The 26,963-nt window shown below is 44.7% G+C and overlaps 11 protein-coding genes across 11 annotated transcripts; 4 read left to right on the top strand and 7 right to left on the bottom strand.

The window, feature by feature from the left end:
* Positions 1–717: 717 nt before the first annotated feature.
* I203_106488 (pantothenate kinase) lies at positions 718–3,237 on the bottom strand (the record flags this gene model as incomplete). Its single annotated transcript, XM_019150270.1, has 7 exons — positions 718–802; positions 1,270–1,363; positions 1,456–1,517; positions 1,605–1,836; positions 1,957–2,959; positions 3,022–3,087; positions 3,154–3,237. The coding sequence occupies 7 exons, from the start codon at positions 3,235–3,237 to the stop codon at positions 718–720; spliced, it is 1,626 nt and encodes a 541-aa protein (XP_019000598.1).
* Positions 3,238–4,707: 1,470 nt separating this feature from the next.
* I203_106487 (uncharacterized protein) lies at positions 4,708–7,501 on the top strand (the record flags this gene model as incomplete). The annotated part of the gene is made up of 7 exons (XM_065517983.1): positions 4,708–4,782; positions 4,894–5,194; positions 5,264–5,610; positions 5,666–6,062; positions 6,121–6,407; positions 6,460–6,883; positions 6,954–7,501. 7 exons carry the CDS (start codon positions 4,708–4,710, stop codon positions 7,499–7,501), a joined length of 2,379 nt encoding a protein of 792 aa, XP_065373287.1.
* Positions 7,502–8,176: 675 nt separating this feature from the next.
* I203_106486 (uncharacterized protein) lies at positions 8,177–9,509 on the bottom strand (the record flags this gene model as incomplete). Its single annotated transcript, XM_019150272.1, has 3 exons — positions 8,177–8,503; positions 8,576–8,987; positions 9,076–9,509. 3 exons carry the CDS (start codon positions 9,507–9,509, stop codon positions 8,177–8,179), a joined length of 1,173 nt encoding a protein of 390 aa, XP_019000600.1.
* A 1,099-nt stretch (positions 9,510–10,608) lies between these two features.
* On the top strand, positions 10,609–12,011 carry I203_106485 (uncharacterized protein; the record flags this gene model as incomplete). The annotated part of the gene is made up of 4 exons (XM_065517982.1): positions 10,609–11,118; positions 11,179–11,544; positions 11,602–11,776; positions 11,821–12,011. The coding sequence occupies 4 exons, from the start codon at positions 10,609–10,611 to the stop codon at positions 12,009–12,011; spliced, it is 1,242 nt and encodes a 413-aa protein (XP_065373286.1).
* Positions 12,012–12,062: 51 nt separating this feature from the next.
* On the top strand, positions 12,063–16,128 carry I203_106484 (uncharacterized protein; the record flags this gene model as incomplete). The annotated part of the gene is made up of 7 exons (XM_065517981.1): positions 12,063–12,279; positions 12,337–12,991; positions 13,056–14,092; positions 14,165–14,914; positions 14,967–15,616; positions 15,675–15,776; positions 15,829–16,128. 7 exons carry the CDS (start codon positions 12,063–12,065, stop codon positions 16,126–16,128), a joined length of 3,711 nt encoding a protein of 1,236 aa, XP_065373285.1.
* A 341-nt stretch (positions 16,129–16,469) lies between these two features.
* On the bottom strand, positions 16,470–18,499 carry I203_106483 (uncharacterized protein; the record flags this gene model as incomplete). Its single annotated transcript, XM_065517980.1, has 2 exons — positions 16,470–17,763; positions 17,994–18,499. The coding sequence occupies 2 exons, from the start codon at positions 18,497–18,499 to the stop codon at positions 16,470–16,472; spliced, it is 1,800 nt and encodes a 599-aa protein (XP_065373284.1).
* Positions 18,500–19,268: 769 nt separating this feature from the next.
* I203_106482 (uncharacterized protein) lies at positions 19,269–19,549 on the bottom strand (the record flags this gene model as incomplete). Its single annotated transcript, XM_019150995.1, has 2 exons — positions 19,269–19,425; positions 19,479–19,549. The coding sequence occupies 2 exons, from the start codon at positions 19,547–19,549 to the stop codon at positions 19,269–19,271; spliced, it is 228 nt and encodes a 75-aa protein (XP_018999872.1).
* A 177-nt stretch (positions 19,550–19,726) lies between these two features.
* Positions 19,727–20,278, bottom strand: I203_106481 (uncharacterized protein; the record flags this gene model as incomplete). Its single annotated transcript, XM_019150994.1, has 1 exon — positions 19,727–20,278. One exon carries the CDS (start codon positions 20,276–20,278, stop codon positions 19,727–19,729), a length of 552 nt encoding a protein of 183 aa, XP_018999871.1.
* Positions 20,279–20,772: 494 nt separating this feature from the next.
* Positions 20,773–21,480, top strand: I203_106480 (uncharacterized protein; the record flags this gene model as incomplete). The annotated part of the gene is made up of 5 exons (XM_065517979.1): positions 20,773–20,844; positions 20,976–21,029; positions 21,097–21,148; positions 21,220–21,308; positions 21,373–21,480. 5 exons carry the CDS (start codon positions 20,773–20,775, stop codon positions 21,478–21,480), a joined length of 375 nt encoding a protein of 124 aa, XP_065373283.1.
* A 398-nt stretch (positions 21,481–21,878) lies between these two features.
* I203_106479 (uncharacterized protein) lies at positions 21,879–22,706 on the bottom strand (the record flags this gene model as incomplete). The annotated part of the gene is made up of 3 exons (XM_019150992.1): positions 21,879–22,193; positions 22,271–22,420; positions 22,521–22,706. The coding sequence occupies 3 exons, from the start codon at positions 22,704–22,706 to the stop codon at positions 21,879–21,881; spliced, it is 651 nt and encodes a 216-aa protein (XP_018999869.1).
* Positions 22,707–23,233: 527 nt separating this feature from the next.
* I203_106478 (uncharacterized protein) lies at positions 23,234–25,293 on the bottom strand (the record flags this gene model as incomplete). Its single annotated transcript, XM_019150991.1, has 9 exons — positions 23,234–23,597; positions 23,674–23,860; positions 23,920–24,034; positions 24,110–24,252; positions 24,308–24,433; positions 24,529–24,622; positions 24,688–24,899; positions 24,973–25,022; positions 25,097–25,293. The coding sequence occupies 9 exons, from the start codon at positions 25,291–25,293 to the stop codon at positions 23,234–23,236; spliced, it is 1,488 nt and encodes a 495-aa protein (XP_018999868.1).
* Between the last annotated feature and the right edge of the window lie 1,670 nt (positions 25,294–26,963).

The raw sequence follows: 26,963 nt of genomic DNA, 5'->3' as shown, positions 1-26,963 counted from the left end.
CTTTAGTGTGTTTTACAGATCATCAGCGTGTCCTTGATGATCAGCCAGCGATCTAAGTGATGTTGTCATCTCCGTTCCCTCTTGAGTTGCATGTCCTTTCACTGTGCATACAGAGACGAGGATACTTCCAGAAACCTCTATTGATGTACGCATACACATACACATACACATACACATACACATACACATACACATACACATACACATACACGTACACACACCGAGCCCTCTCATTTGTTTGTATGTTCGTCCAACTTCCATAAATTACCTGCTTTAGAGGACGAAGAGGAAGAAGACTTTCTTTCGTATTCATACTGTATGTACAGCATGTGATCTACAAAGCTAAAACAACAGATAAAAAAACTCGTAAACTTCCCTGCCGTTGAATACAACTTCGGCAGCTATTCTTATGGTATAGTAGTGCGCAACACTAATCAACACTCCTCAGCCCCTCAAACAGCGGAAAGGACAAGGAGAGGAAGAAGATAAAATAAAAGATAAAAGTGTAAACTCTCTTTTCTTTCCCTGCCGAATAAGCTGTAAGTCCTCCTTGGGGATCAGCAGCATCATCATCATCAAAATGAACTCATCTACCCCGCTAAGTAGATATCATTCTGCGTCATTCAAGAATATGCATTGTGCTAGATACTTATTCTACCAGATCAATTCCTTTCCTATGCTGTGTATGTATGTATATACGGTAGGTCTATTATAACCTTACAATCCGTTCTCACCTTCCCCATTTTGAGGCTGAAGCTCAGGCTCAGGTTCAACATTCTTGATCCAAGCACCTATCGCACCCCTACATGGAAAAGGTAAAAAAGTCAGTCCAGCGAATTCATAAGCACATATTCATATGAGCAGATGAGACGTAAAAGCGAAGCAACGCGTAGCAGAGCACAAGCGGGTGATCGGGAGCGAACCAAAAAAGGGATCCAGCCAAAAAAAGTTTAATTTTGTTCCTGTTCCAAAAAAATGGATGATCGAGCAAGAAAACCGAGCAAAGAGAAGGAAAACGAAGAAATCTGATTTCATAATGATATGATATCATTCTTTCTTAGATCACCTGCTGATGACGATACCAGCAGATTCGCTGGAATCAAACCCCCGGAGTGGCCCTGTCCGAATACAATACTATGCAGTAGCATGTTTCGTTCTCATGGGAAGGGGAAGGGAAGACAAAGAATGATAGTTCAAAGAGCTTGACGAAATAAAACATTGACATTTGCCGAGCCGGCCCGGAAACACAAGAGCCGATATCTCACTCACAAAAAGCCTTCATGTCGTAGGAAACATGCTCTCATCGTCCCTTTACTCCAGAATCTGATAGCGTAAGACAGCGTGGAGATGGTTGCGGCGTGGCCTGGAGACGAGAAGGGTGTCAGCGATTGTTTCAAACCTGAAGGTGGCATTTGATCTTTGGCAATTGTTCGTGAGTAGAGATATACGACTTACCTCTGATGAAGCATCCCCCAAAGAATACCTTATCCAATCCGTATTTCGCTGCATTCATGTATCTGTAACAAATAAGTCAAGACATCAGCATAAAGCCGCATACAATGGGTCCCTACAAAGACAAATAAGATCTAGAGGGGGAGACTCACGCAACATGTCCGATATTGTTACTTATGGCATACAGTAAACTCTTGGCTATATCTTCCTGTCTGAAAGTCTTCTTCCTTTCCTCTGGGTTTGATCCCTTTCTAAACACTTTACCGAAAGATGAAGCGATGGTAGACGATTTCAATCCGATCTTGGAGTAATCCGATCCGTAGATATCTCCCACAAGCATGTCTACAGCTGAGTTGTCGCCTTGTTCAGATAGAAGCAGCATTTCTGTTTGACACCATCAAGCAATGGTATCCGCCAGTGAACAATCAGTGGGTAAGAGGCATAGGCAAATTTGAGTATATATGATCAACACTTGTATCTTAGTAATTATAGGTGGACACTTACCATCAAAGTTCTCTGCATCCGTCAAAAGACTCAACAACCCCCATAAAGTACCTCCACCCAACGAAGTTCCACTAACTCTTTCAAACGATCCATCTTCGTCCACTTTGACTATACTCACTCCACTTCCTATATTCACTATCAAGCATGGGAAATGGGGTACCGAATCCGTTCCGTCAAGCGTATCAGCAAATGTGACCTGGTATGCAGGTGGGGTGGGTGAAGGTCTGGGTAATTCCGATGCGGGTATGGTCAATTTGATTGGTGATTGAGGTTGCGCAGATGTTGATGTCGAGGTATGTGATACTTTGTAGACCAATTCTTCCGAAAACCAAAATACTTCCTGAGGAATTTTCGATACGAAACCTAATCCCAAAATCAAACATTCCATCTCTTCTTCCCTTGTCACTTCCACACCTAATTCATCCTTTAGTCGATCATAGTACATATGCGCTCCTCCACCCGTAGCCATCACCTTAACGTTCTTTTGCATCTTCTCCAAACTCACTCTATTGGCCGATGCGGACGACTTGATCAAATCCTGTAAGAAAGCTATGAGATCTTCGATATGTTCCGTTTCGAACCGAGCGAAATTCAGTAAACCCCCCGGTAAAGGAGGTGGCAAGGAACTACGACGGTATTTGGAGTGATGGCTTGATAGTTTCCCTTTGGATGATGGAGAAGGAGATATGGTGTTTATAGGTGGTGATGAGGATGAGGCATGATGGTGGTTGTAATCTTCCGATAAGACTCCAGGAGTTAGCGCTCCGTTCAGAGCTGGACGGCGTTGAGGGGGAGATTGGTCGAATGGCGCATGAGAATGAGGATTGAGAGAAGGTGATTGGATATGCGATGACGAGGATGCACCGTTGGAAGATAAAGGTGGGATGAACACGGATTCCGACGGTGGTAAAAAGGGTGAGGAGGTTCCTGATTGTGGGGGAGTGGTGGAGATAGGTAAGTTGGATCGAGTGAAATACACTACTTTGGCAAGGGATCCACCAATCTGTCATACTCAATCAGCAGAATGCAGTTGACTCGATAAAAGGTTTAGAGAGAGCAACCTACATCTATAGCTATATGAGAAACAGGCTCAATGTAATGAGGTAAATATATACCCCTCGAATCTCGGGTCTATAGCAAACATGATAGTCATGTTAGCGGGTGCTATTACGTTACGACAGATGAGAGCCATCTCACTGCTGGTGATTCTTCCTGGACTATCTGTGCTCCAGTCGTATCCACCACTATCCTCCTTGCTTGAGGGATGGAGATGTCTGGCATAGGCGAAGTAGTGGGCCAATCGCTTACTTCCTTCCCCAAAGGTATGTAGGTAGCAAGAAAATGAGGGAATTCCACTCAAGAGAGGACGTCGGTTCTTGACTAGAAATCAATGGTTATTTGAGTACTTGACAGCACTGCTCGGATCTTCTTGAAGTATCGAACTGGTGCTGACTAAGACATATGAAAGAGAGAGTCGACAGCCAAGCTTTGTTGCGTATGGGCTCGTATCTATCCTACAATGTTGCAGGTGAAGATGCTCCCGGCTGGACAGAGTGAGTGAGATGACGATGAGACGTTGTTATGGCTGTTATACTATCGTGTCATCTTGCAGATGTTACAAGTTCAAGTCCGACTCTTTTTCGGAACTAACAACGAACGTATTTTGGGGTAATTGTAACTAGCTCATCCCACATGCAATACCCGGTAAAACCCACACTGGATTTAAGCGCACTGACCTGGTGACCACGTGCGGTGGCCTCATGCCTCGTGATACAACTGGGCCCGTCGTCTCCTTATTCAGTCAGTAGACAATCAAATATGACGTGTGATACAGCGTCGCTCCAAGTTGACCAAACTGTTGAGAGCAGAACAAAACGACTTTTGGGTGCATCTGCATTTTGCCAGTGAAAACAGGATGATCCACTCAACCATCAAAACCAACCTTCTTCTTGAACCCTCACCTTACACTGCTTTCGGGCATAGCGATTGGCAGCTAGGAGTCAGCTTTGCATCGCAATGTTCGCTTCTTACTGCCTCGCTTTCTTCTCCACTTCTTCCTCATGCTCTTAGATTTAACATATATATCAGACCACATACCATTTTACTGCATTCGCCCTTTGTATTCTTGACGTAACGATATCCTCATTCGAAACCTCGGATATCACGAATACGTGGGTGATCTTCTTCTGCTTCCTCCATCGTCATGATTCATCATCCTTCGCCATCCCACTCTATCGGCTATGATGATTATTATTTGTCGCCCCAGTCCTAATGGCCTCTATCCCATGCGTGGGGGACGCCTTGTGGATTGACTCTATTCGCACTCCAGCCTTTTGTTGCGTCTCTGAGCCGTCTTATCTCTCTCCCTTCACTTTCGCGATACGGTATGATGTAAGGGAGGTCTCGGTGCCTTCCTTTTAGATACCCATCGTGATACGTTGAAGAGGGACCTTCCGCTATTCCTCGTTGATGTCGTACGTGGTGATGGGTTGTCGCTGACGATTATTCGCTGGTCGCCTTCGTCCGACAGCGGTCACTCGAAAAGAAGACAATGGATGTTCGACAATAGCTTGGAAAGCAGTATTTGACCTGATATGTAAGTAGATCCAATCAAGATTATCCATGCATTCTTTACTTTCCTTCGATTCTTTCTGCATGCGCATCACCCATCTGCCATAACATCTTCAAAATCTCACTTTCTTTGATTGCTACTTGAATGGTCTATCCGATTCCCATCATCACCATTCCACCATGTCACCTCCCGATAGCCCAACGATTAATTACTTTTCCATGCTAAGACTGACCCAACAAACGGGATTGAAGTCAGTATGTATCATTGCTTTGATGAGGGCTCTTATCGTCTACTCCAATCTTACATTGCATTATGTTGATAATATATCTGGTGTCGATACTGACATCCCTGTGTTTGCCTTTCAGAAATCGGATAGTATACATTCGGCACCTGCATCCCCAATCTCTGCCGAACCCGAAAGCTACTTTCCATCTGTACCTGCACCTGCACCCGCTTCTCGACCCAAACGGCGATTCACCTTACCGATATCTCGAAACAGACTTCCATCAACTTTCGAGATGGATTCCACTGCTGTGGACGGTATAGTGCCAATGGCGCTGGTACAGGGTGTACCAATGCTGAAGATCTCAAGTAAGAAGATGAAACAGGTTATCATTAGGGTGAATAACGGAGGGATCTCTTGGTCTTCCAAGAAAGATAACACAGGTGTGTATCAAATATCCGCTCATAGATGTGCCTGACCAGTGACAGCTTACAATGATGTCGTCCCGTCAGTTTCGATAAACGAAGTTCGTGACTTGCGATTGGGTCAACCACCTTCCGACACCTATAACTCCTCACGTTGGATCACCATTGTCTACGTCCGAGGTACACAATGGAAAGTGCTCCATATGGTCGCTCTTACAGACGAAATCTACAACTTATGGGTACAAACTCTTAAGTCGTTGGTATCAGTCACTTTGGATAGACACGTCGCGGATGTCACCCCTGCGGATCCTGATCTGATTTGGATCAGACAACTATGGCCTATAGGATCAAAGGTCATCGATAGGCAAAAGGCGGAAGCTCTGTGCACCCAGATTGGTTTACAGATACCTGATCCTGTTGCCAAAACTATCGATGTAAGCGTATAGTATCATCTATCTCACATGCGGGTCACTGACGAAAGGATACTAGGGTGTGCTCGACATGTCGACCTTCCATCAACTGATCAAAGATTGTCAAACTCGACCTGATATCGCCAAAATCCACAGCGAACTCTCCAAAGACGGCCCTCTCAACGCATCTCGAGTCAATCAATTCTTGAAAGACACTCAAAAGTTGACACACACTCAAGCAGTCTTCGAGAAATTCAAGCATGATGGGAACAATCATTGGACTCTCGCTTCTTTGACCGAGTTTTTGTGCTCAGCCGACAACACCGCAAACATGCCGCAAGATATGACTCACCCCATTCAGCATTATTTCATCTCCAGTTCGCATAACACTTACTTGGTTGGTGAGCAATGGAGAGGCGAGAGTACGGTCGAGGGGTACATTAGGGTTTTGTTAGCTGGTTGTCGATGCGTTGAGAGTGAGTCTGATGACCATATCCTAGCATATTGTCACTTTGCTGATTCTCTCTCTTTCAGTGGATGTGCAAACGGGTGATCTTGAGCCTGTCGTATATCATCGAAAGACTCTTACTTCGAGTGTTTCGGTCCGAGATATCTGCCGTGCGGTCAATCAGTACGCTTTCGTCGCCTCGCCCTATCCGGTCATCATCTCAGCGGAGATTCACTGTTCGTTTGAACAACAGAATCGCTTGGCAACCATCTTGAAGGAAGTCTTTGGCGACAGATTGATCACTGCTCCTCTCACTAGGGAATGTACCGATTTGCCCAGTCCTGAACAGTTAAAGAATCGAATCATGTTCAAAGTAAGTTCTGATCATGGCTGCAAAACAAGCATGGACTGATAGTCATTACCAGGCTAAACCACCAAAACCCGAACCGAAATCACCTAAACTACTGCCGTCTCCCGATTCCGCTACATCTTCCACAGAATCCGACTCTGGTTTCGCCAGGTTAACCCGAAGATTATCAATTCAGGGTAAAACTGAGAAACCAGATGCCTTCTCGCCCCAACTAGCCGAGCTGTTGGTTTACACAACCGGTGTGAAGTATAAAGGTTTTTCGAAGTTGAACGAATATGAAACGAAGGAACAATTCAGCGTCTCTGAACGTACGGCAGCCAAGATCGTTAAGGAGAATAAAGCCGATTGGGTCAAACATAATTTCAATCATATCTCAAGAGTTTATCCCAGAGGTACGAGATTGACCTCGTCCAATTATGATCCTACGGTCGCTTGGAGTGCAGGATGTCAGTTGGTAGCGCTCAATTGGCAAACACTTGGTGAGTGTTGACGTCAAAAGATCTACAACGTGAACATCGTGCTGATCTTTCGTTTGATTTGCTTTGGTAGATGAAGCTACATTACTCAATCATGCCATGTTTCACGCTTCAAATGGATACGTACTCAAACCATTAGCCCTCCGTCAGAAAGTGCAAGAGATACCTACAAGGTATCGAATCAAGATCCAGGTGATATCCGGACAACGAATGCCATTATCGCCTGATTTATACGTCGAAGCCACTCTGAAGCCCACTTCGAACTACTCGTCATGGTCTTCGGCATCTTCCACTTCGTCTTCGTCATTATACGAATCTCCGCCTTCCAGCCCGACTTTTAGACGAACGCGAATATCCAATGGAGTAACATTGAACCCCAATTGGAGCGAAACGATCACATTCGAACTTACCATCCCCCCATCGAGTTTATCATTGAACTTCTTGCATTTGGAGATCAAGAATAGACAAAATGGTTTGATAGCTCAATGGATCCGACCTCTCGGTCTGACTCCCAAGGGATATCACCATTTACCGTTATATGATCCGATGATGAGTAGATTCGTCTTTGCTACGCTGTTTACCAAGATTGATATAGACATTTTGGGTTCCGGTTCAACTTGATTGGTTTATCTTGGAGTTGAATGAATTGTACGACTCGATGATTATTTGTGTAGCCATTTTACGTTTGGTTGTTTTTGTATATAATGATTTATGATAATGCCTTTTGACGAATAAATTAATGATACTTCATGCAAACGTGCCCTTTGTTCAGAAAAGATGGGAAGTCGCTTAAAGATCTTCAATCCCCAGATCTTTAGCTGGTCGAAGAAGAGATTTAACCTCGTGTATAAATTACAGTATCATCGATGAATGTTAATACTATGACCCAGCTACATGCTATTAACATGACGAATATGTATTTCAGTCACGCGAAAGAACCTGTTAGAATCATTGATATTTCTAAGCTGAGTCATTTCTCTTCATCGACGTATATATGATGATCTTGTTGGACAATCAAAAGGGTGATATTTTATGTACATATGCAAAGTGTATTTGATGACGATAACGGACCATTCTGACTGTTTGTAATGATGAAATCGGATATAAGAAGATGATGGATGATAGTCCGTCGACGCGTGGATAAGGATATACAGAAGCGCGATAATCGATTGCTATTGGTCTACAGTATCCTTCGAATGCAGTGGTCCATACTGCATTCTCGTCAGCGGTCTTCATGCACCACAAAGTACAGTATTCGTATGCCACTTGACGTACCCATCGTTCGGCGAATCGAGTCTATAGATCTCGAGCCGGGGGCCAAGACTCGGGCCATCCTTTCAGCTCCGTACCACGCAGTTCTATCTCCCTATCCTTCGCCCAGACAGCCACAGCTAGCACCAAAGTGAGAAGCGAAGGCCGGTACCAGATAACATCAACTTTTTGTCGGAGAGTCAGCTGATGAAAGTTTTGGTGTGGATGATGGTGGATTGCTGGATCCCAATGATGCTCGAAAGTATGGGAAATCGACATTTCGCCACGATCAGACATGAAAGCAAGAAAGGATTTGGAGCGACAGGTGACAATTGTAACGCCATATCGGTATGCGATCATTTCTTCCCATATCTATCCAACAGTCGTATCAGCTTTTTCCAGCTCAAGTACCGACAGATGAAGCAAGAAACGATGAAAACTCACCTGACTCATCATATTAGCGAGCTTGGTACTGTACTTTCTTTGACCATCCACAAGCACGAAAGCCTCTTCCTTCTCCTTCTTCTCCTTGTTTTTCTCCTTAGCTGCCTTTGGCTCTTTGATCATCAACAAGTCGAGAGTTTCGTCCTGTGACTGCCACCATTCCTCTAATTCTGACAAGCAGGAACTGAGAGCTGCTTCAGTCTTTTCTTCCACTCCAAATACCCCCTCGTAAGTGCCAAAGGGCAAAGGTACAGCGCCTTTCAGCAATCTTCCTTGGTATCCTTCCCATAGTCCACTTCTAAACGATCGGTACAAGGCCAAGTGACCCGGCTCACCAGAAGACACAGATGGCACTTGTTGACCCTTTTTACATGTCTTTGGTATACTCTGACCGAATTGAGCTTTGAGTGACCTTTCAAAAGCGGTCTCAAAAAGTTGTTTTTCCATGGGATCGACCAAACAGATTCGGATGGTATGGTGTGAGCAAGTGGAATTTGTACTCGGACTCAATGTCAAAATGACCTTTATCGGCGATAAGTGTAGATGCGAGTCCAGAGCCCAAAGCGGTATGCGCCTGTTGGTCTGTCTCATTTTTCATGGGTCGACCAGACATCTTGCTAGCCGATTGACACCATGCGGCACTGGATTGTAGATCGAGATCAGGTGAATCAATGTCTAGATCTAAGTTATACTTGGCTAGAGCATCTGTGAGTTTCTGCTCTAGCTGAGCTCGACATGGCACTTTTCTGAGCTTGAGAATCGGTACACGACGATCTGGACTTAGAGGAGTGGTCGATCTAAAGACGAATCGGGTCGTTTGATTCGGTGCACGAGTTCCTGTACTGCTAGTCCTTCCATCGTACTCCTCATTATCATTGCCAATCTGTTGAATTGGGTCTTTAAATTCGGTTTTGAGAAATTGCCAAAGAAACATTATCGATGTTATCAGAGAGGAGAAGTTGGAGAGAGTGCGGTGATTATAAATGGCAGACGGATTGCGGATTGACGATGTTGGATGAGAGTGAAAGAGGGGAAGGAGAGCTACAAGTGAATCAGCAGCTGCTTCAGGATGAGCTTGTACTTACAACGCTAGTAATCGACTGCTTGAGCCTGTAATCACTGCCTCTGCCCGGATGAACAGCAAACGATAATACACCAGGGATAAAATTTCTGGAGACAAAATTGATTTGGGTTGCTTTAGAGCTGATGTACTGTCATGTATCCGAAATAGCTGTGAGTGTTTTACCTGTTCTTAGAAGCTGAGAATATTGCGAATGTGGTGTCTATCAAAAAAATGATTAGGCGAGGAGAATTGTTAGTACTGATCCAAATTAAGAACGTGACATGCATGAAAGTTTGCTGATGCGGTGGTTTGCTTTTGATGGATGTCAACAAACGCGTTGTCGAATTGTCGTAAATGAGACCTAGTCGCGGATGACCCTCCTTTGATCGGCGACGAGTGCTGGTGCTGGTGATGGTGATGATGCAAAATTATATAATCTCCGTTCGGATGTATATAATCTCCCATTCGATATTACATAATGGGCAGTTTATCCCATTCCCTGAAAATATATCCCATTCGCGTCACGATATCTACCATTCGACCATCAGTTTATCTTATTCGCAACGAATGTCATCTAAAACACATGCAAATCTGTATTAAGAGCTTTTCTCTTGCAGTACCACTGACTCAACATCGTTATCCACTCGACCTGACATCCGTTCGATCCATGAACAATCGCCAAAATGCCAAAACGAGTTACATTCGAATCATTCAACGATACCATTTGGATGTTGCAACTAAGAGGCCAAAGCCCATTCGGATACCCTCGAATGGTTCAACCTGGGCTGTCGAATGGATAGAATATCAATCAACCTATCCTGAAACCATTCGAATAGACCATGTCATGTAGTTTTTCAATGATCCAATGCATGCTACGTCTTTGATGATTGTACTTATCTCTAATCTGCATGCTGAATCACCGCAATTTCAATAATCACAAACATCAAATTGCCTTGTTTCACTCTCAATGATGATCTCAACTCCCCCTCTCACCCCTCAAGCGATCGATCTTCCCACAGACATACTGCTCAATCATGTCACTCGTCGTCCTAGAGGACGACCACCCCGTCAATATCTCCCTTCTCCACTCTCAACGCCTTTACAACTGGATGGTTTGGCATCAACAACGTGTGAATATGCCATCTCAGAACCTATTCGTCCTTCAACCCAAGCAATAACCTACACAGAGAGCATCCGCTTGGAAGAAAATATCAAAGATGACAATTATGATTGGTATAAAGAGCTATTCGACGATCAAGGACACTACCTTGTTGGAGAGATTGCTTCCAACGCTCATATTCATACTTCTTCAACCCGGACTGAAGAAGAATACTACACCCATTCGACCGATACAACGCCTGGTGTCTTAATCACTACAAATGATTTCCTCAACCCTTTAAAGAACAAATTCGAACCTGGAGATGGTTATGAGACAGTCACCAGAAGTATAGATAACCTTCCTCAATTCTTCGACGCACTTGTGAGTGCATTCCGTTCTTGTCATGCAGTCATTTACTGATTGTCCCTTGGTATCAAATAGAAACATGATTACAAAGTTAAACGACATTCGATCGGCGCATGCGCACAAGTACAATGGCTAGATCCTCCTGGATTAATTCCGTCAGACATACGTTCACGGCGCTTCAAGATCAACGTCCGGTCTACCTATGATGGAAGTCGTCACAAAGATCGGGTGATATGGCGCTCAGTATTCATCTGCAATGGCTCATGCTGTGTCGTTGATTCGGACCCAGAAGGAACTCTTCCAAACTCCACAGAAGAGATGTTTATCCAATTCGCCAACACTGCAGTCGAACAGAAGAATGATACACCTTCCTCCCCACCTTCCTCGGATATTACCCATCAAACGTCGACTGGGAGACTTCGATGCAAAGCCAATTTGATTGTGAGATGTTCATACTGTTATATTCTGGGATCTATTGCTGACGTCAAATATCCTCAGGTTGAAATTACTGTCGACCAAGCACTACATGGACAGTGCTCAATAACAATGCTTGCCCAGGACAGTCATCGTCCACCTAAACATCTCTTGTCACTCAATGTGTCCCCAAAGATTCGAAGCTATCTTCATGAAGCTGCTTTAAACTTAGGAATGACTGAAACACGTCTTCAAAGTTGTGAGTACTGATTACAAATCAATATGTGTTAATTCGCCTTATAGGGTTCAACACCTCACCTTTGAAAACCGACACTTATACCGAATGGGTTGCACGTTGGGTTCCGCATCGTCTTCCTCGCTCAAAAGAGTTCCGAACAGCTATACAAGTAGCCTTGAGAAGAGATCGACTGGATAAGGAACCTCTAGCGGCTATCCAGATCATTGCTGATAGAAAGCCCCAGGAATTGTTATAGTGAGTTGATACCGTTCGAATCGTGCTAACAAATAGTTATACGTATCCGAACATGCCGCAAGACCGATTGTGCGCCAACCTGGGCATTGATAACGCAGACTCTGTACCATTCGTCTGCATCGTAGCACCCCCATTCGCCCTTCTGATGGGGATAATCCATGGCGGAGAGAGGGGGATTCTCCTTGATTCTTCCTGGCGAAACAAGAATGCCCATAAAGCACCACTCACCCTTCTCTGCACTCTGAGCAAGAAGCATCGAATGGTACCAAGTAGGTGAAGCTCTATTGCGCCCTCCTCTCATTGTCATTCGCTGACACAGAATATAGTTGCTGCTATGGTATCTGCTCATGCAAACCACTCCACTTATCACCTTTTCCTCCATGAAGTGTCCACCGCAATCCAGAACCTTGCACGACGAATCGTGAACGGCACCCACACGTTCGAATCGGATCAGATCACCATGACAGAAGAAGACTTCATCTCTCATTGTCGAATCATAGCAGAGGATGGATTCTTCCCTCGATTTGCCATGATTGATGGTGATGATGCGGAACGGATCGCTCTGGAACTTGAATTCCCCCATACATCGATTCGGATGTGTCAATTTCACCTAATGCAGGCTTGTCGCTCCAGGGCAAAGCGAGAGCTCCATCGTTTTGAAGACAGAGACAGACTCGCCGCTGGTTTCCTATCCTGTGTTCGATCAGCACAACGATGTCCTTCTGAAGACCTCTGGCCAGTCTACAAAGAAAAGTTCCGCAAAGATATCGCCAACCTTGCTGATCAAGATGAAGACACCGTGTCTCGTTTGATGGAATATATGAACTCAGAATGGTTCAGTGAGCGGTGGCGAGCTAAAGTCATCGATTATGGTATGCCAGCTTCAGTCACTCGTGATGGACCTTGGTCTACCAACAATTACGTTGAAGCAGCATTTAGAACGTTTGATAGAGTATTTCTTAGCTGTAGAGCGAATAAGAGGTAAGCATCTGTGACTGGACTACCGCATGTCTAAGAAAAGGATTCTAACATATATCTGGTATAGACTCGATCGTTTAATTGCGATATTGATCAATTCGTACTTTCCCTTTTACGAGAATGTGCCTCCAGCCGATTCTCGGGCAGATCCAGGATTACAGAAACAGCTATTCGATGGCATGTATATCTGGGAAATCAATCGGATCAAACCTTGCGAATCAAGTAGAGTACCACTGGCCGTTCGATGCTCTTTTGATGCTCCGTCAGATTGTTATATAATTGTATGGTCTCCTAACCCTCGAGTCGATAACGAAGTCCATTTCTGTGGTAAACAGACAACCGAGAAGAGGAATTTCTGCACCTGTTCCACCTGGCGTGAGACAGGTAAACGTTGTGCGCATCTCTGGGCCGCCACAATGTACGAGACCTGTGGTTCATTGACGGATTTCGAATCGAAAACCTCGTCTATCAAGGCCAAATTACTGCGCCATCCCGAAGAATCTGGTGGTGGATATGTTCCTATCGTTGGAGATCGCGAAGAGCTCAACAGTTTCTGGAAGAAAGATGTTCTCGAGTTTCCAACACTTCACGATTTTGATATACAAGGCTTTTCCATACCTGACGAAGACAAATTGGTGATTAATCCATCGGTTCGCCCTGATAACGATGAGTCGAATGGCTTGATCAAACGATCAACAAAACGCCAAAGGTCAGTATCTCCAGTGGGCAGAAGATACCAATCAGAACATCGAGAGGTCACCACATCCGCCATCACCTTACAAGGGCGCCCCAAGAAAGTCGAACCGCTCCATCCTTATCGATCAAAAGCTCGCAAGTTTACGCCTAGTACCCTTAGTATCCCCCCTAAACAGTTGAAGAAAATCATATATCCTACTGGTACCATCAATACAGGGAACGACTGCTATGCAATTGCTCTCTTCCAGATGCTGGCTCGGAATTTGACCTGGACTCAAGCCTTTACGAATTCGTTTGCTACAACAAATCTATCCAACGAGCCAACAGCTCTGCTCTTTGCAAAGTTCATGGATTCGATTAATGAGGAGGAGCCTACAGAATTCCCTGACCTTGGATCTATATTAGCGGGTGAGTTGTGCGGTTTCTAGGTCTCAGATTTTTGCACTTTGGATGCTGATATCTTTCAAGAATCAAAATTAGCTGATTCGCCTTCAGGTCAAGAAGATCCTGTTGAAGTCTTCACCAAATTGCTTGATCTATGGGATAGTTGTCAATCAGAACCTTGTTTTGACTCTCTGTTCTCCTTCGGACTTCAAATGACCAAATCATGTGACGCTTGTTTCACAATCGATAAGGATTCATCTTATATCTACGTCGATCGTATCTTTCGAATCAGCCCCAAAGATATCATCAATTCAACCGCAACCTCATTTGAAGACAGTATCTTCCATAGCGGTATCGGTTCCCAATCGTCAATGCCTGTCTGCTCAAATCCTTTCTGTGCGAAAGAACTCAAGATGCCTCAGAAGCTGCCAATTGTGATGTCAGGTAATCTGCTAGGCGTTCAAATCAATTGGAATCTACACATAGATGATGATCAGCCGACTGTGAAGAACTTAACTTTCCCAGAGATGTTCTCTTCAAATCGAATACATCTACTTAACAACTCCAAGGTGGACAAACAGAATGTTTGGAGATTAAATGCAGTCATATGTCGGACCGGATCACAGATGGATCACGGCCATTATCTTGTAATCATTAAGCACGGTAGTGATTGGTTCATCATTGACGATCATCGGAGATGGCGTGTTAATTCCACATCTTCACGAGAGGCCTTTGCAAGTGGTAGGTACCCAACATTCCTGTTGTATCAATCCGATTCAGGTAGTCAAACAATCGAACAGCCCAAAGCAGAGGACAGGCTACAGTCATCACGTTCGAAGAAAAGAAGTGAGTATTTCATATCGTAAAGGATTGATCTTTGCTGACCATTGACGCATAGAAATTGCACCGACAAACGAAACGAATCTGTTCAGGCAGGAATTTTCAGTTGACGAAGTAATAGATAGGTATAAATCCATCCCATGGATGGACAATAGCGATGTCAACTTCCTCATGTCAGAATCCATGCTCAAACGTGACGAAAATACATATTTCTCGCTTTCGAATGGGATCTTCAAGCACATCAACAGTTGGATTCGGTCGCGCAAGACACCGACGAATGGCTCCTCCTGTAGGTTGAAGCTCTTGATGGGCACTCAGGAGATGGAATCCGACGACATCAACCGATTGTGTCAAGAGAGATGGTGGTCATCGAATATCAACGCCATTGCTGTGCGAGCAGCACAGCTCTACACCAATCGGTATTTCCAACATTCCGAACAACAGGACAGACCAGCTATTCCATTCGATGTGAAGTTCGTCGAACAGTTGTTGCCGTGGTATGAAAAGAAACCAGTATTCAAACCAACTAGAGGTATCCCGTTTCCACGACTGGGCAAAGACAGAAGCTGGAGAGATCGTGTCACTATATCAATAATCAATGTCGAATGGCAGGCTCACTTTGCTACCGTTGTGATCTTCGGTCCTCAAAAGCTGTTGATACCGTTTGATGGAGCAGGAGGAGCGTATGATAATTCTCTATTGAAAAAGGTGAGAATTTCTAGAACAATCAAGGTTCTGGACAAGAGGCTGAGATTGGACATAACAGAGATGGACTTCCTTCTTGAACAATCGACTTGAATACGAAGAAACCCACGGTTGGGTCACTGCCGAGGAGAACAAAGGATGGGTTTGTGCTAACAACACCGATGTGGGTACATATTTCACCGTATGTGTTGTAGTCGTAGCTGATTTTCAAGCAGGAACTACGTTCTCGCCTGAATTGGATCAAGCAGGAAGATGGCCATAGCTGCGGACCTCTTGCGGTGTCTGCAGCTGTTGCAATTGCTCATGGCTTGCAACCTTCCATCGATTGTTTCGGATTTTCATCTCATTGCCCCGAACCCACCGCACTAAGAGCCATTCGAGACCTTTTGATCGCAATCATGCTGAGTAAGAGCGAAGGAGCAGATTGTGCGAATGATAGTAACACCTGGTATCGTTGGCCTACGTGTCAAACAGAGCTCAGAGAGATCTTTCAGCGACTGGAGAGATGGGATTGAAGCAGTATGTACAACTTGGTTCGTAAATGTTGATCTCTAGAGTATGCAGCATGATCTTTATTGCTTCTTGTGGTGTCGAATGAATGAGACAATTGTCGTAAGGTGGAAAATGTCACCGAATGAGATAACTGAGTAAACCAGAAGAGGTCATATGCATATATTTATACTATACAGGATTATTCGAACCAATTTCCAGTAACCAAGCCTAGATGAGGAAGAGATGTAGAGACGTTAAGAGAAAAATTTCGATGAAACCACCGAATCAGCAATGTAAAAGACATACCACAACCTTTATAACTCTTAATATACAACATTGAGGAAGATACTATAAACACAGATGATCAGAATGATTGAGCCCTTTTCCTTCTCTCAGTGTCCGTTGCTTTCAGCTTCTCAATTTCCTTATGAAGAGAATCGCATTCTGCAATGACATCTCTAAGAGCACCCTCCGCTTCGACTCTGTGTTCTTCAGCTATACTCATGGCTTTCTCAGCTGCAACTCGTTCCTCCACCGCTCCGGCTATTCGTCCCTCAAAGACCTTCTGGGAAGACTTGAGATTCTCAATTTCCTTATCCTTGAGCGATATTTCCTTCTCCAAAAGTACAATCTTCCTGTGCATGTCCTTGAGATCCTTCGATTGAGATGAGACTACCGTATCCATGATTCGAAGCTCAGACAATTTGTTATCCCTATCGATTCGAACTGATTCAATAGATGCCCTATCAATCTGAGCTTGATTTTTGAATCCTTCTACTTGAGATAAGAGTTCATCCAATTCCAATTCGAATGATCGTGACTTAGACTGAAGATCTTTATGCAGCGACGATACAGCCTGCACAGATTGTTGAAAATAGGACTTCAAGTCAGCAGATCCGGAAAGCAACGATGATGAAGAAGCAGGTGCGATAACAGTTGCAGTTGATTCGGTTGTTGATACGGCAGGTTGTTCGTTTGATTTATCATTTTTAGACGGTCTGGAAGGTTGAATGGGGAGGGCAAAAGGTTTCATCGGATGTAAAAAGACATCGGTCGAATGAGTTGGTTTGGTTCGAAGCAAATCCATGGTGTTCACTTCTGGGGGAGGAGAGGGGGAAGCGTTTCGCTTCTTCTTGAGGTTGGCAAAGTAGTCTCTACCTTTCTTTCCCAGAGGGACAAGTGTCTTGTCCGCAGAAGAAATGTTGGACTTCGAGGCAGGGGTAGGAGTTGCAGGTAGCGATAATACAGTTTCAGAATCCACTCGAATCTTCTTGAAAGCGCCTGCAGAAGATGGCGGAGATGCAGGACGTTTAAAAGAACCAATAGGAGAAGTGTTTTCTTCCGATTCGAGTTCGTTGTCAGAAGTATTATCGACTTCAGGTTGTTCTTGAGGGAAGAGAGTAGGACCATTCGAATCGCCATTATCAGCAAACTCTGAGAAGTCGAGTTGGGATACGTTTTCATCTGAGGTTTCGGATATTATCTTCCCCTGAACAGTACATCCTTGCCCACCACGGGTATAACAGGACCAGCAAGAATAAAGAACCAATTCGGTAAGCGAACGAGTGTCGGAGATCTTGACAGTCTTCACTTCCCATCGAAAAAGCAAAGTGGGAATGCCGAAATGAGTTGCTTTGTCGCAGATGGCATCAGGATGACTAGATACAAGCGAGTCAGCATTACACAGAGTGGAATACAGTGAGAAGAGGGCTGTTCGACGCTCGTTCGGATAGAGCTGAGACAATTCGGATTGTTATTCGAGCATTTGAACCAGCGCGAATCATAGTATCAATGATGATTCGACATCGATTCGAATGCTCGAATAAGGCTTCGAATGGTCGAGTAGGGATTCGAATAAGATGATCAAGACGAAGTTAAAGGTACTTACGTATAAAGAAAGGCAGGAACAAATGGTTGAGCTTGATGACACTTCTGAAGTGATCCATCTACAGCACACACTGGTCCTCTTCCCATGCGAGGTAACGTCGACGATTGAGTTTTGTCTTTAAATCGAATGAATTCAAATTTGACGGCAACAGAAGGGAAGAGCTGGTCGAGGGAGTGCTCGAATGGCTGGAGAGACACTTCAAAAGACTGCTCGAACTTGTTGATATTCTCTTTCGAAGACCAGATGGGATCATTTTCTTTCATCGAGTCCAACCATATTCTGGCAAAAGGTCCAGGGAATTGAATGTAAGATCGTCGAATGGGAGCGGTCTTCTTTGGAGTAGGCGTATCCTTAGTTTGTACATCAGATACTGGAGGTTTTGGATTTGTTTTTGGTTTAGGCTTAGGCTTTTCAGCCTTCTTCTCAGCTGGTTTCGTTTCAGCTCTCGATTTTGAGCCTCTAGAGGGATTTTGGCGAGTAGGAATGTCTAATCTTTTACCAGCCATGTTGAACAAAGTCTGTGAGGATATATTCGAGATAGAAAGAGGTTTTAGAATGATTTGTGATTGTTTGAAGAAAGAAGTCAAAGAGAAAGAACGTATTATAAGTCGTGTTGCTTTGTTTGTTCGCACCGTTGTTTGGATTCTACAATCGTGTAGAAGATCGCTCAACGTAGAACATCCTTCAACCTTGGTATCCATTGCTTGTTCTACACAGCTATAGGGCCTCAGTGAAGGAGGTGGTAACGTCTCTGACGCTGTCAGTGTCAATCTTAGTGCATATCAAGCGATGCATGCAGATAGCATGCCATTCGGAAGAGATGAAGTGGGTTTCGAATGGGATAAAATGTGATTCGAATGGGAGATACTGTATTCGAATGGAAGATATTGCGCCTCGAACGGATAAATATCAGATGAACAGGATAAACTGCCCATTATGTAATATCGAATGGGAGATTATATACATCCGAACGGAGATTATATGGGCATGCTGGTGATGATGATGATCAAGTTGGTGAACCTTGCACGGGTGGGGGAAAGGAGGTCAAGCCACAAACGGGAATACCCAGGTATCTGATGCTTGCTTGACAAATCCATATTTGTGAATCAAGAATGAACCGTGAAATACCATATGCATACACAGAGGAGATCGTCTGACGGATCTAAGTATGGACGCAGTCGTCTGAGATGTGGATGCTCAACCTAAGTATAACAAGGATCCCGCAGGAATTAGCATGCCACATGTGTAGAATTGACGGTGATTGCACTCACCTATTCACCCGCTCCCATAGAACTGTGGTTCTCTCCTGGATCTCTTCGCAGCGAGTGGTGAATCAGCAAGCTGCTTCAGATCGTCCATCTCACGCTTCCTCTTCTGAGTGGGTTTACGATCGTTCTGGCTGTACGCCTCTTTGAACTCGGCGAAGGTGACGCTGGACAAGCATCAGATCACACTCCAGTGATTAAGAAGAAAGGGTGGACTTACAAATTGGCAAGGCGACAATCCATTCTGACCATCCTTTCTTCCCATTCCAACCATAGTCTTGGCTTAGCCATGATGTAAGCTCGATGGAAATCTATGATACGTACGCCGCCAGCATCGTTTTTATAGATGTACCAGCGGTCTACACCATTATGCAGTATTTTCTTCGAATGAAGTTTTTGATAGAAGCCGAAAATCGTTTCTCTTCAGTGGAAGCAGGTCAGTCACGTTCGTTCCTCATGACTGAAGACTCACTTATCCTGAGGATCAATAAATCCTAGAAATGTTGTATTTCCGATAGGTTTTCCTACATCCTCCAGGATCATGCAACAAACCAATGTTTCCGGCTTTATGAACGTCCCGTAATGCTTTGGAATCATCTCCCCTTGAAATTCCAACAAATGCTTGGTATAGAAATCATGGTCATTCTTCACTGCTTCTAAAGCCGACTTCCTATCTAGAATGTTGACAGTATCACCCCCAAAGTATCGGTCACCATCGAAATCCATGCAGGCGGTGTATTTGACCATTACGTTGATGGAATCTTTGTCGGAGTTTGCAGGAGTGACCAGGTACATCTTGGCTTGATAAACATCCCATAAAGAGCCTCGTCCGACAACTTTTCCAAGCTTGATCCTAGCCACAATTTTGGCATCGGTAATTTGTCCAGAAGAGGGGTGGCGAGAAAGGAAGGTATCTTCGAAGTCCAAAGCATGACTAGCGATAGTTATGAAAGCTTTCTCGTCAATAACGAATTCGACTTGGGTGACAGTAGCGAGCCATTCGGGTACTTTGTTGACCATGATGCCGTATATGATGCTGCGTATAGAGAGTATCGTGTAGGGTATGTGGATAGGACGAGAAAGAAAGAAAGGGTGCAAGCAGAATTACAGCAACCGTTGTCGTGTTGCAAGCGACAGCAAGGTCACGTGATCCCGGCCACATGGCACTTTTAAGGTTATCTATCCGGTAACGCAAATGCAGAGTCCTCAGCTGGAAAGGGAAACCTCCAGGGGTTGTTTTGTTACTTGCAAGATGAGTATAGTCGGAAAGGAGGTTACAGACACACATCTGCCATCAAGCTCGATGAGTAAACGTAATCTATCCGGGTGTTTGAGAACCGGTTGTTATGATGACGTCTCCGTCTACGTGCATCTCTCTCATCACCTTATCGATACAATGTGTAGAGGGGTACCACCTGTTCACCTCGCACTAATGTTCTACACAATATTGTTGGTCCTGTCCATGCCACCGTCAGTCTCTACCTATTCACCTGCTCAACCTCACCGTTACAAAAATGCCTTATATCGGATCGTGCTTTCTTGGATCTGTGCGGTTCAAGGTTGACATTACTCAAGAGAAGCAAGTAGTTTGTCACTGTAAGCTCGTTCCCTTATAGACCCCATTCTAGTATCATTCGTCAAGAGGAGAAATTCGTTTGAAGATTCCAGTGATAGGAACCATTGCTGATACTGAGGACTTCAATGGTCTAGCCAAAAGACTTCGGTTTCAGCTCACTCTACCAATGTCCTCCCCAAAATCTCAGAAGTCGAGGTGAGATACTACGCGGTACTTGGGATGCTCAAGAGCGGTTGTGACACTCACGATGATGCCTGAATAGCTTACTGGGGACGTTCGAGAGTACAGCTCCAGAACAGCTAGTGGAAACACGGGTAAGTGGTGATTTACTTATCTTTTATCTGATTCGGCACCTTCATATTGACTGACGCGCACATATGATCAGCAACCAGACTCTTCTTTGGTACTTCTGGCTCCGCTCTTGCTCACAATTCCAACGCTTTTGGTGACGCCATGACAGCTCGTGGGTATCTTGTTCCCCTAAAGACCTTCGGTATGTTCGCAAGATGGATACTGATAGCTTTTGTTTGACACGTAGAAAACCGGAAACCTCCCTGATTTCCGAACGATGCCTTTCGCCGCTGAGCTGTTGGTCAAAGATAGATGGACAGGTCTTCCCCCTATTCCTGAGGGCGACCAAGCTTAAACCATGCCTGATGCTTAGATTGGGAGAATGGTCGAGAGCTATAAGTTATCTGAAGTCGTGCTGTCGAGGTAGTCCAACAAGTAATGAAATTGAGACAAGATGAATCGAAATCCTGTGATCTTGGAAGACCTTGGCCAGCCTCATGCGCCGGGACATGTGTATCTCGTTGCATATGATGTTCGTTAACATGATTACGAAACGTGTTATAATTTAATAGTTTGCGCCGACATGACCAACTTGGGAATATTCAGGCTGCTACCGCCTGAGTTTGCCTGAGAGGATCGTGGGTGTCGATGGTCTGTATTACCTATTTATCTCATCTTAGAGCCTGATTACAGTCAGAAGAAGATTCAGCTGTCCATAAAACCTTTCGATCTCGTGTGCCTTTTGGATATCACTCACTCTTCCACATAGTATCGAACCCGCTGGAACCAATGGACTTTACCGAACCCACAGCCAACAGCATCATTGTAAGTCTCGATTCTATGGTCAAAGCACTGACAGAGATAGTTGTATTCTTGCATTGCATCGTCATATCGGGGCGTTGCAGCTGTGTAGATGTACGTGCCAGGGAAATCGGTTGGTCGCGGTGGATAACCACATCCTCCTATGCAGCCCAAGATCGTGGGAGCTGAGAAGGTTAAGTACGGTGTTTGACCAAGTAAATCATTGGTACACCATTCCGAATCATAATCTGCTTGAAGATCATCGAGCTTATTTTCAAGTTTCACAGTCAGTGGTACAGATAGACTGGTTTAGGTGGAAAATAGGAGTAGGATACAGTACTTACCCTAGCTAGCGTTCCTGACCAACACCCATCGATGTTAGTTGTTGCGTTTCCAACTTGATTAGCTGGAATTTCCTGCTCTAAGGAGCAATAGCATAATCCAGATGAAGTTTGCCAGTTAGCGAGATTGTAACTATCGGCATTGCAGTTGTACTGTCCAATCGGATCGATCAGCCAATAGCCTCATCTTGGCCATGGGGAGGACAGGGAAAGAGCAAGGAGAACAAGTCCAGGTTACTTGAAGATTACTTACGCGACAATACCAAACATCACTCTCCGGTCTGAGGACACCGACGGAATCGGGATCGTGGGAGACATGATCAAACCATTCTGCAGTTGCGCAGGTCAATCTTTCAGGGCTGTACTGTGTGCCGTTGAATCGATCTTGGGCAAAAACATTTCCCAAACACACAGAGAGAGTAATAATGACCGTGAGCATGACGTACACAGAGTTTGAGGGAAGACAGAGAGGAATCAGAGTGTTGTGAATGGATCGATGGGTATTACAGATATATCTCTTTTTAGTGGACAGACAATCATGCTATACACAGCTAAGCAGCTGAGAGACTGATGTTGCTGTTCCTCGGGTCCCTTGGATCTGATGATAGAAGCAAGATCGCAAAGCTGATCTGCCATCACGAAGCCTTGTTGTCGAGGCTTGGCATACCGGAAGACCGACTTGTTAATCAAGTCTATCCGATCTGCCGAAAAGCAGTGCTTTTGGCCTAAGATCGAGTGCAGATCCATCAGCAACTGCATACAATAGTATGATCATCGATGCAAGTACAAAGCAGATCATTCATTCAAGTCACAGTCCAATCACAAGACTGTCATAGAAATTTCAGACACCCAGAATCCAAACACAATGATTCCCTCCATTTAGCCACACCTTCCAGCATCTGCGTTCCGTCGATCTCCCAATTCGTGTCTCAGTCACAACCATATTTACACCTCTTGTCCACGTTTCTACGAGGTTGTTTGTTCCATTTGCTCTCGTGCGTATACCACTTGTCCGTCGGCGACATCATCGTTGTCCGCTGGTTTTTCGGGGATGAGCCTGATCAAAGCCGTCATACAAGGTAAGGTCAAAGCGAAGATCGCGCAAAGTACGTATAATGGGATCCTCTTATCTCCTGTGTTGGCGTTTATGGCGTATGAGATAGCTTGACCAGCAGTTTCAAATGCTCTGAATAGACCACCAGTTCTCGAAGAGGATTTGACATCGGTTGAGAACGTTCCGAGAATCCAGTAAATGGAAAGTTGAGTCCAGTAACCGGTTGTGAAAATTATCAGGTACGGCAGGTAAGCTTCAGCCCATCGTCGACCATGACTGAAGTTCAATAAAAAACAAACGATGATCAGCATTGGAAATCCACACGCTTATGAAATGGAACCAAATGGCTCACGTCTGATAATCAAACGCTATAGTACCCTCTTTGGCGAATTTACCGTATTCTATACCGGTCCAGATCATGCATGCGGCTTGAGGGATCGCCCACATGGCAAAGGCTACCCATCCTTTTGTCTTTTGGCTCCATCGCTTGTTGTCGAGCATAGCACCGTATGCCATGACCATTGGGATGACGATAGTGGCTGAAATCGTGGTCTCAGCTTTGTCTGATACGGATATCTAGGTGGAAGTCATGACTCACGGACGATCAAGGACGACAAGGCTCTAGCCCGGACCGAAAAGTGCAAGGACAGGTATGTTCCGTAAACACCGCCGTAGAAGAATGAGTAGAAGGCAGGTAGAAAAATCAGCCAGGTCTACGAAAGGTGAAACGTTATATCAGTCATCCCATCAATTTTTCTCGTCCCTTGCAATGCCGAGCTCAGACTGACCCTTTTGTTCTGTGCGTGTTTGATCAGAGCAGCAAATTCCTCTTTCCAGGACAAATTCCTTGAGTAAGGTACTTTGGACCCATCACTCCTTCTCACTTTTGAAGTTTTCGATAACAAAAACGCCCAGACCACACCAGTGCACTCTGAACATACGCAGACTTAGCTCAAATCACTAAGTCCAATCAGCTTCGTACTCACCGAAACCGATGAAGATTAGGTATGTTGACCAGGCGATACCTCCAGATGAGGATTGTGTGTTGTTGGTAGAGAAGTTGATAGCGCCACCCATGACACTTCCCGAATTACGCATCGCCGACCAGATACCTATGAGTGAGTCAGTCTAATAAACCCATACTCTTTGATTGTTCTAATAAACCCATCCTCATTGGTTGTGCGGAACGGAGAAGCTGAACACTGACCTAGATAACGACCTCTTTCGTGTACATGAGGGTACGAAAGCATCGCAGTGGTTTCACCGACATACAAGAACCCTGAGGTAAGCCCTCCAAGTACCTTCAGTGGACTTGTCAGCACGACGAAACTTCCAAGTGTGTTTCCTTCGTAGCATTTGGACTCACCCTACTGAACAAGAGATACCAATCTACATCAAATTTCGCACTGACGTAGTAGCCGCAACCAGCAAGAGGAAAGGTCACAGCAGCGATCATGCATGACCATTTTATACCAAATTTATTGATCAAAGGACCACCGAAGAGGGTCATGACACACGACATTGCATATTGCAATGCTGTTGCTAAATTTGCTAAGTAAGGCGTAGACAGACCACCACCTGCAAGTATCAAAGATTCATCAACATACCGATGAAATAGGGCCGATGACTTTTACGTTGGAAGGTGACTCACCTCCAAGATTGGTTATAGCATCTGACATGGCGGGACCGACGAAAGATAAGCTAACATATGAAGTCCCGATCGATTGTCAGCAAGGATCATCCAGTCAGTGGTGGTGGACAATGCATAGACTTACGCTCCAAACATGATCATCTGGAATAAGGTACCTCTGAACAATCTAGTAAGCTTGGAGGCGTTTAGGTAGGCCTGATCAATCTCGCCTTCTTCAGCCGGGATGGTCGTCGGATCGTAATCGTAATCGGCATCTTTGACATCGACATTCGCAGATGCGACTTTATCGTCTTGTTTCACCATGTCTTCCTGTGTTAACATTCTGGATATCGTGCGATGAAATTATACCTCGTCAGTCATGGTGCGCACACCGAAATGAGGCGCATTCTTATATGTTCCCTGCTGAGTAGCTTGAGATAGGCCGATAGCTCGTGACCCTTGCCGCACTGATAAGAGATTCGGAAAAGACCGAAGTTACCGTCGCTTGATCGATTTTCAACCTCCATTCTCTCATGAACATGAATCACGTGCGGCTAATTGACCTAAGAAGCCGTCGCTTGAAGCAGTCAGGTGATAAGTATGTGTCTGACCAAAGGGAACTAGTAGCGTGGAAGGGGAAACGCCTCATTAAGGTACTACTAGCACGTATCGGTGTTCACGGATAAGCTGTGAGGGTCTTATGCGAGTACCCCATGGACTAGACGGACCACTTTTGAGTAAGATCGAATCCAGGTCTCCCGTATGATACGAAATCCAAAACATGACAGGATTGTCATGAACCTTATGTACTAGGTGGGATATACAGGGCATCGAAGCTTCGGATGGAAAAGATATGGGAACGAGATACCGCATGATAAATCCCTGATCAAGATCCGTCGCTGTAGTTGAGATAAGGAATGAGTGTTCCCACATGATACCCTTGTAACGTAGTATGGTGAGACAGGTCATACGACATGGAATACATAGAAACAGATGACTAGTGAAATGATGAACAGATCATTCAGTACATTCTTGCCTACTCGTGCAGTGGTCAAATCGAATTATACACCCAGGAATTTACCATACTGGTGTAGGACCCCATACCCACATTTACTGTGAGTCCTGACCTGATACAACTCAAAACATTGGCATTCGTAATCGCAAAATATATAGTCTGCTCCAAGCTGTGTAAGTGTAAAGCGGAGAATCGTATATACACTCTGCCTTTCTCCCGGTGGATTGCCACACGAGGCGATGCAGTCTTTTACTTTGTCTGCGGTGGAATTGCGATAGGAGATTTCGGTCAAATTGGCGATAGATGGGGATGTGAAGAGGTTGAATATGTGTCGGGCGAGCTCATGAGTGAAAAGATGGACGGTAAGCTTGATTGTGGGATAGAGGATGATTGGACTGACCCTTGGGAAGGTATCTTCGTTAATTGAGGGGGGCGCAGATGTTGTTCATTGACATTGTGGGCAAAAGTATATCCGTTTGAATAGAGGCATTATTTAGTCTGGGCATGCCAGTAGGTGCAGGCGTAATCGGAGTCCCAGCACAATCTCTACGAGGCATCTCAGCTGAACTTCGGCAATTTTTCAATTCAAGGTAGAAAAGTTCTTGGCCCAAGTCGATGGAGTAGCAAATCGTGTGTTGGCCGTGAGTCCATCTATATAATTCAAATTACATTCTGAAAGGAATAAAGACGGAATTAGCATCTGAGGTAGTCTACCCTGTAGAACTTCATCCAAAAGAGCTTGTAGCTAGGATTGTTTGACCCATACCAATCGTTCAGGGTGAGAGTGAAGATCGGATCCAGTCCATCTGGCAGTAGTGAATTATTTGAGCAGTGGATTGAAGAGGGGGAAAGCAGAGATTGTGTCAAGTCTCATGTTGGTCTTCAGAAACTGTATTGAGGTGTGAAGAAAGATTGATGAAAGTAGCGACACAAATGATTTTCTGTTCCAGGTACTCGTTGCAACCAGGATAATGAAACAGCCATTGATGATGAATCC

The sequence above is a fragment of the Kwoniella mangroviensis genome, assembly GCF_000507465.2.
Source record: "Kwoniella mangroviensis CBS 8507 chromosome 1 map unlocalized Ctg02, whole genome shotgun sequence".
Lineage (NCBI taxonomy): Eukaryota > Fungi > Basidiomycota > Tremellomycetes > Tremellales > Cryptococcaceae > Kwoniella > Kwoniella mangrovensis.
Note: the sequence above shows the minus strand (reverse complement) of the source record. Positions and strands in the feature narration are given on the sequence as shown.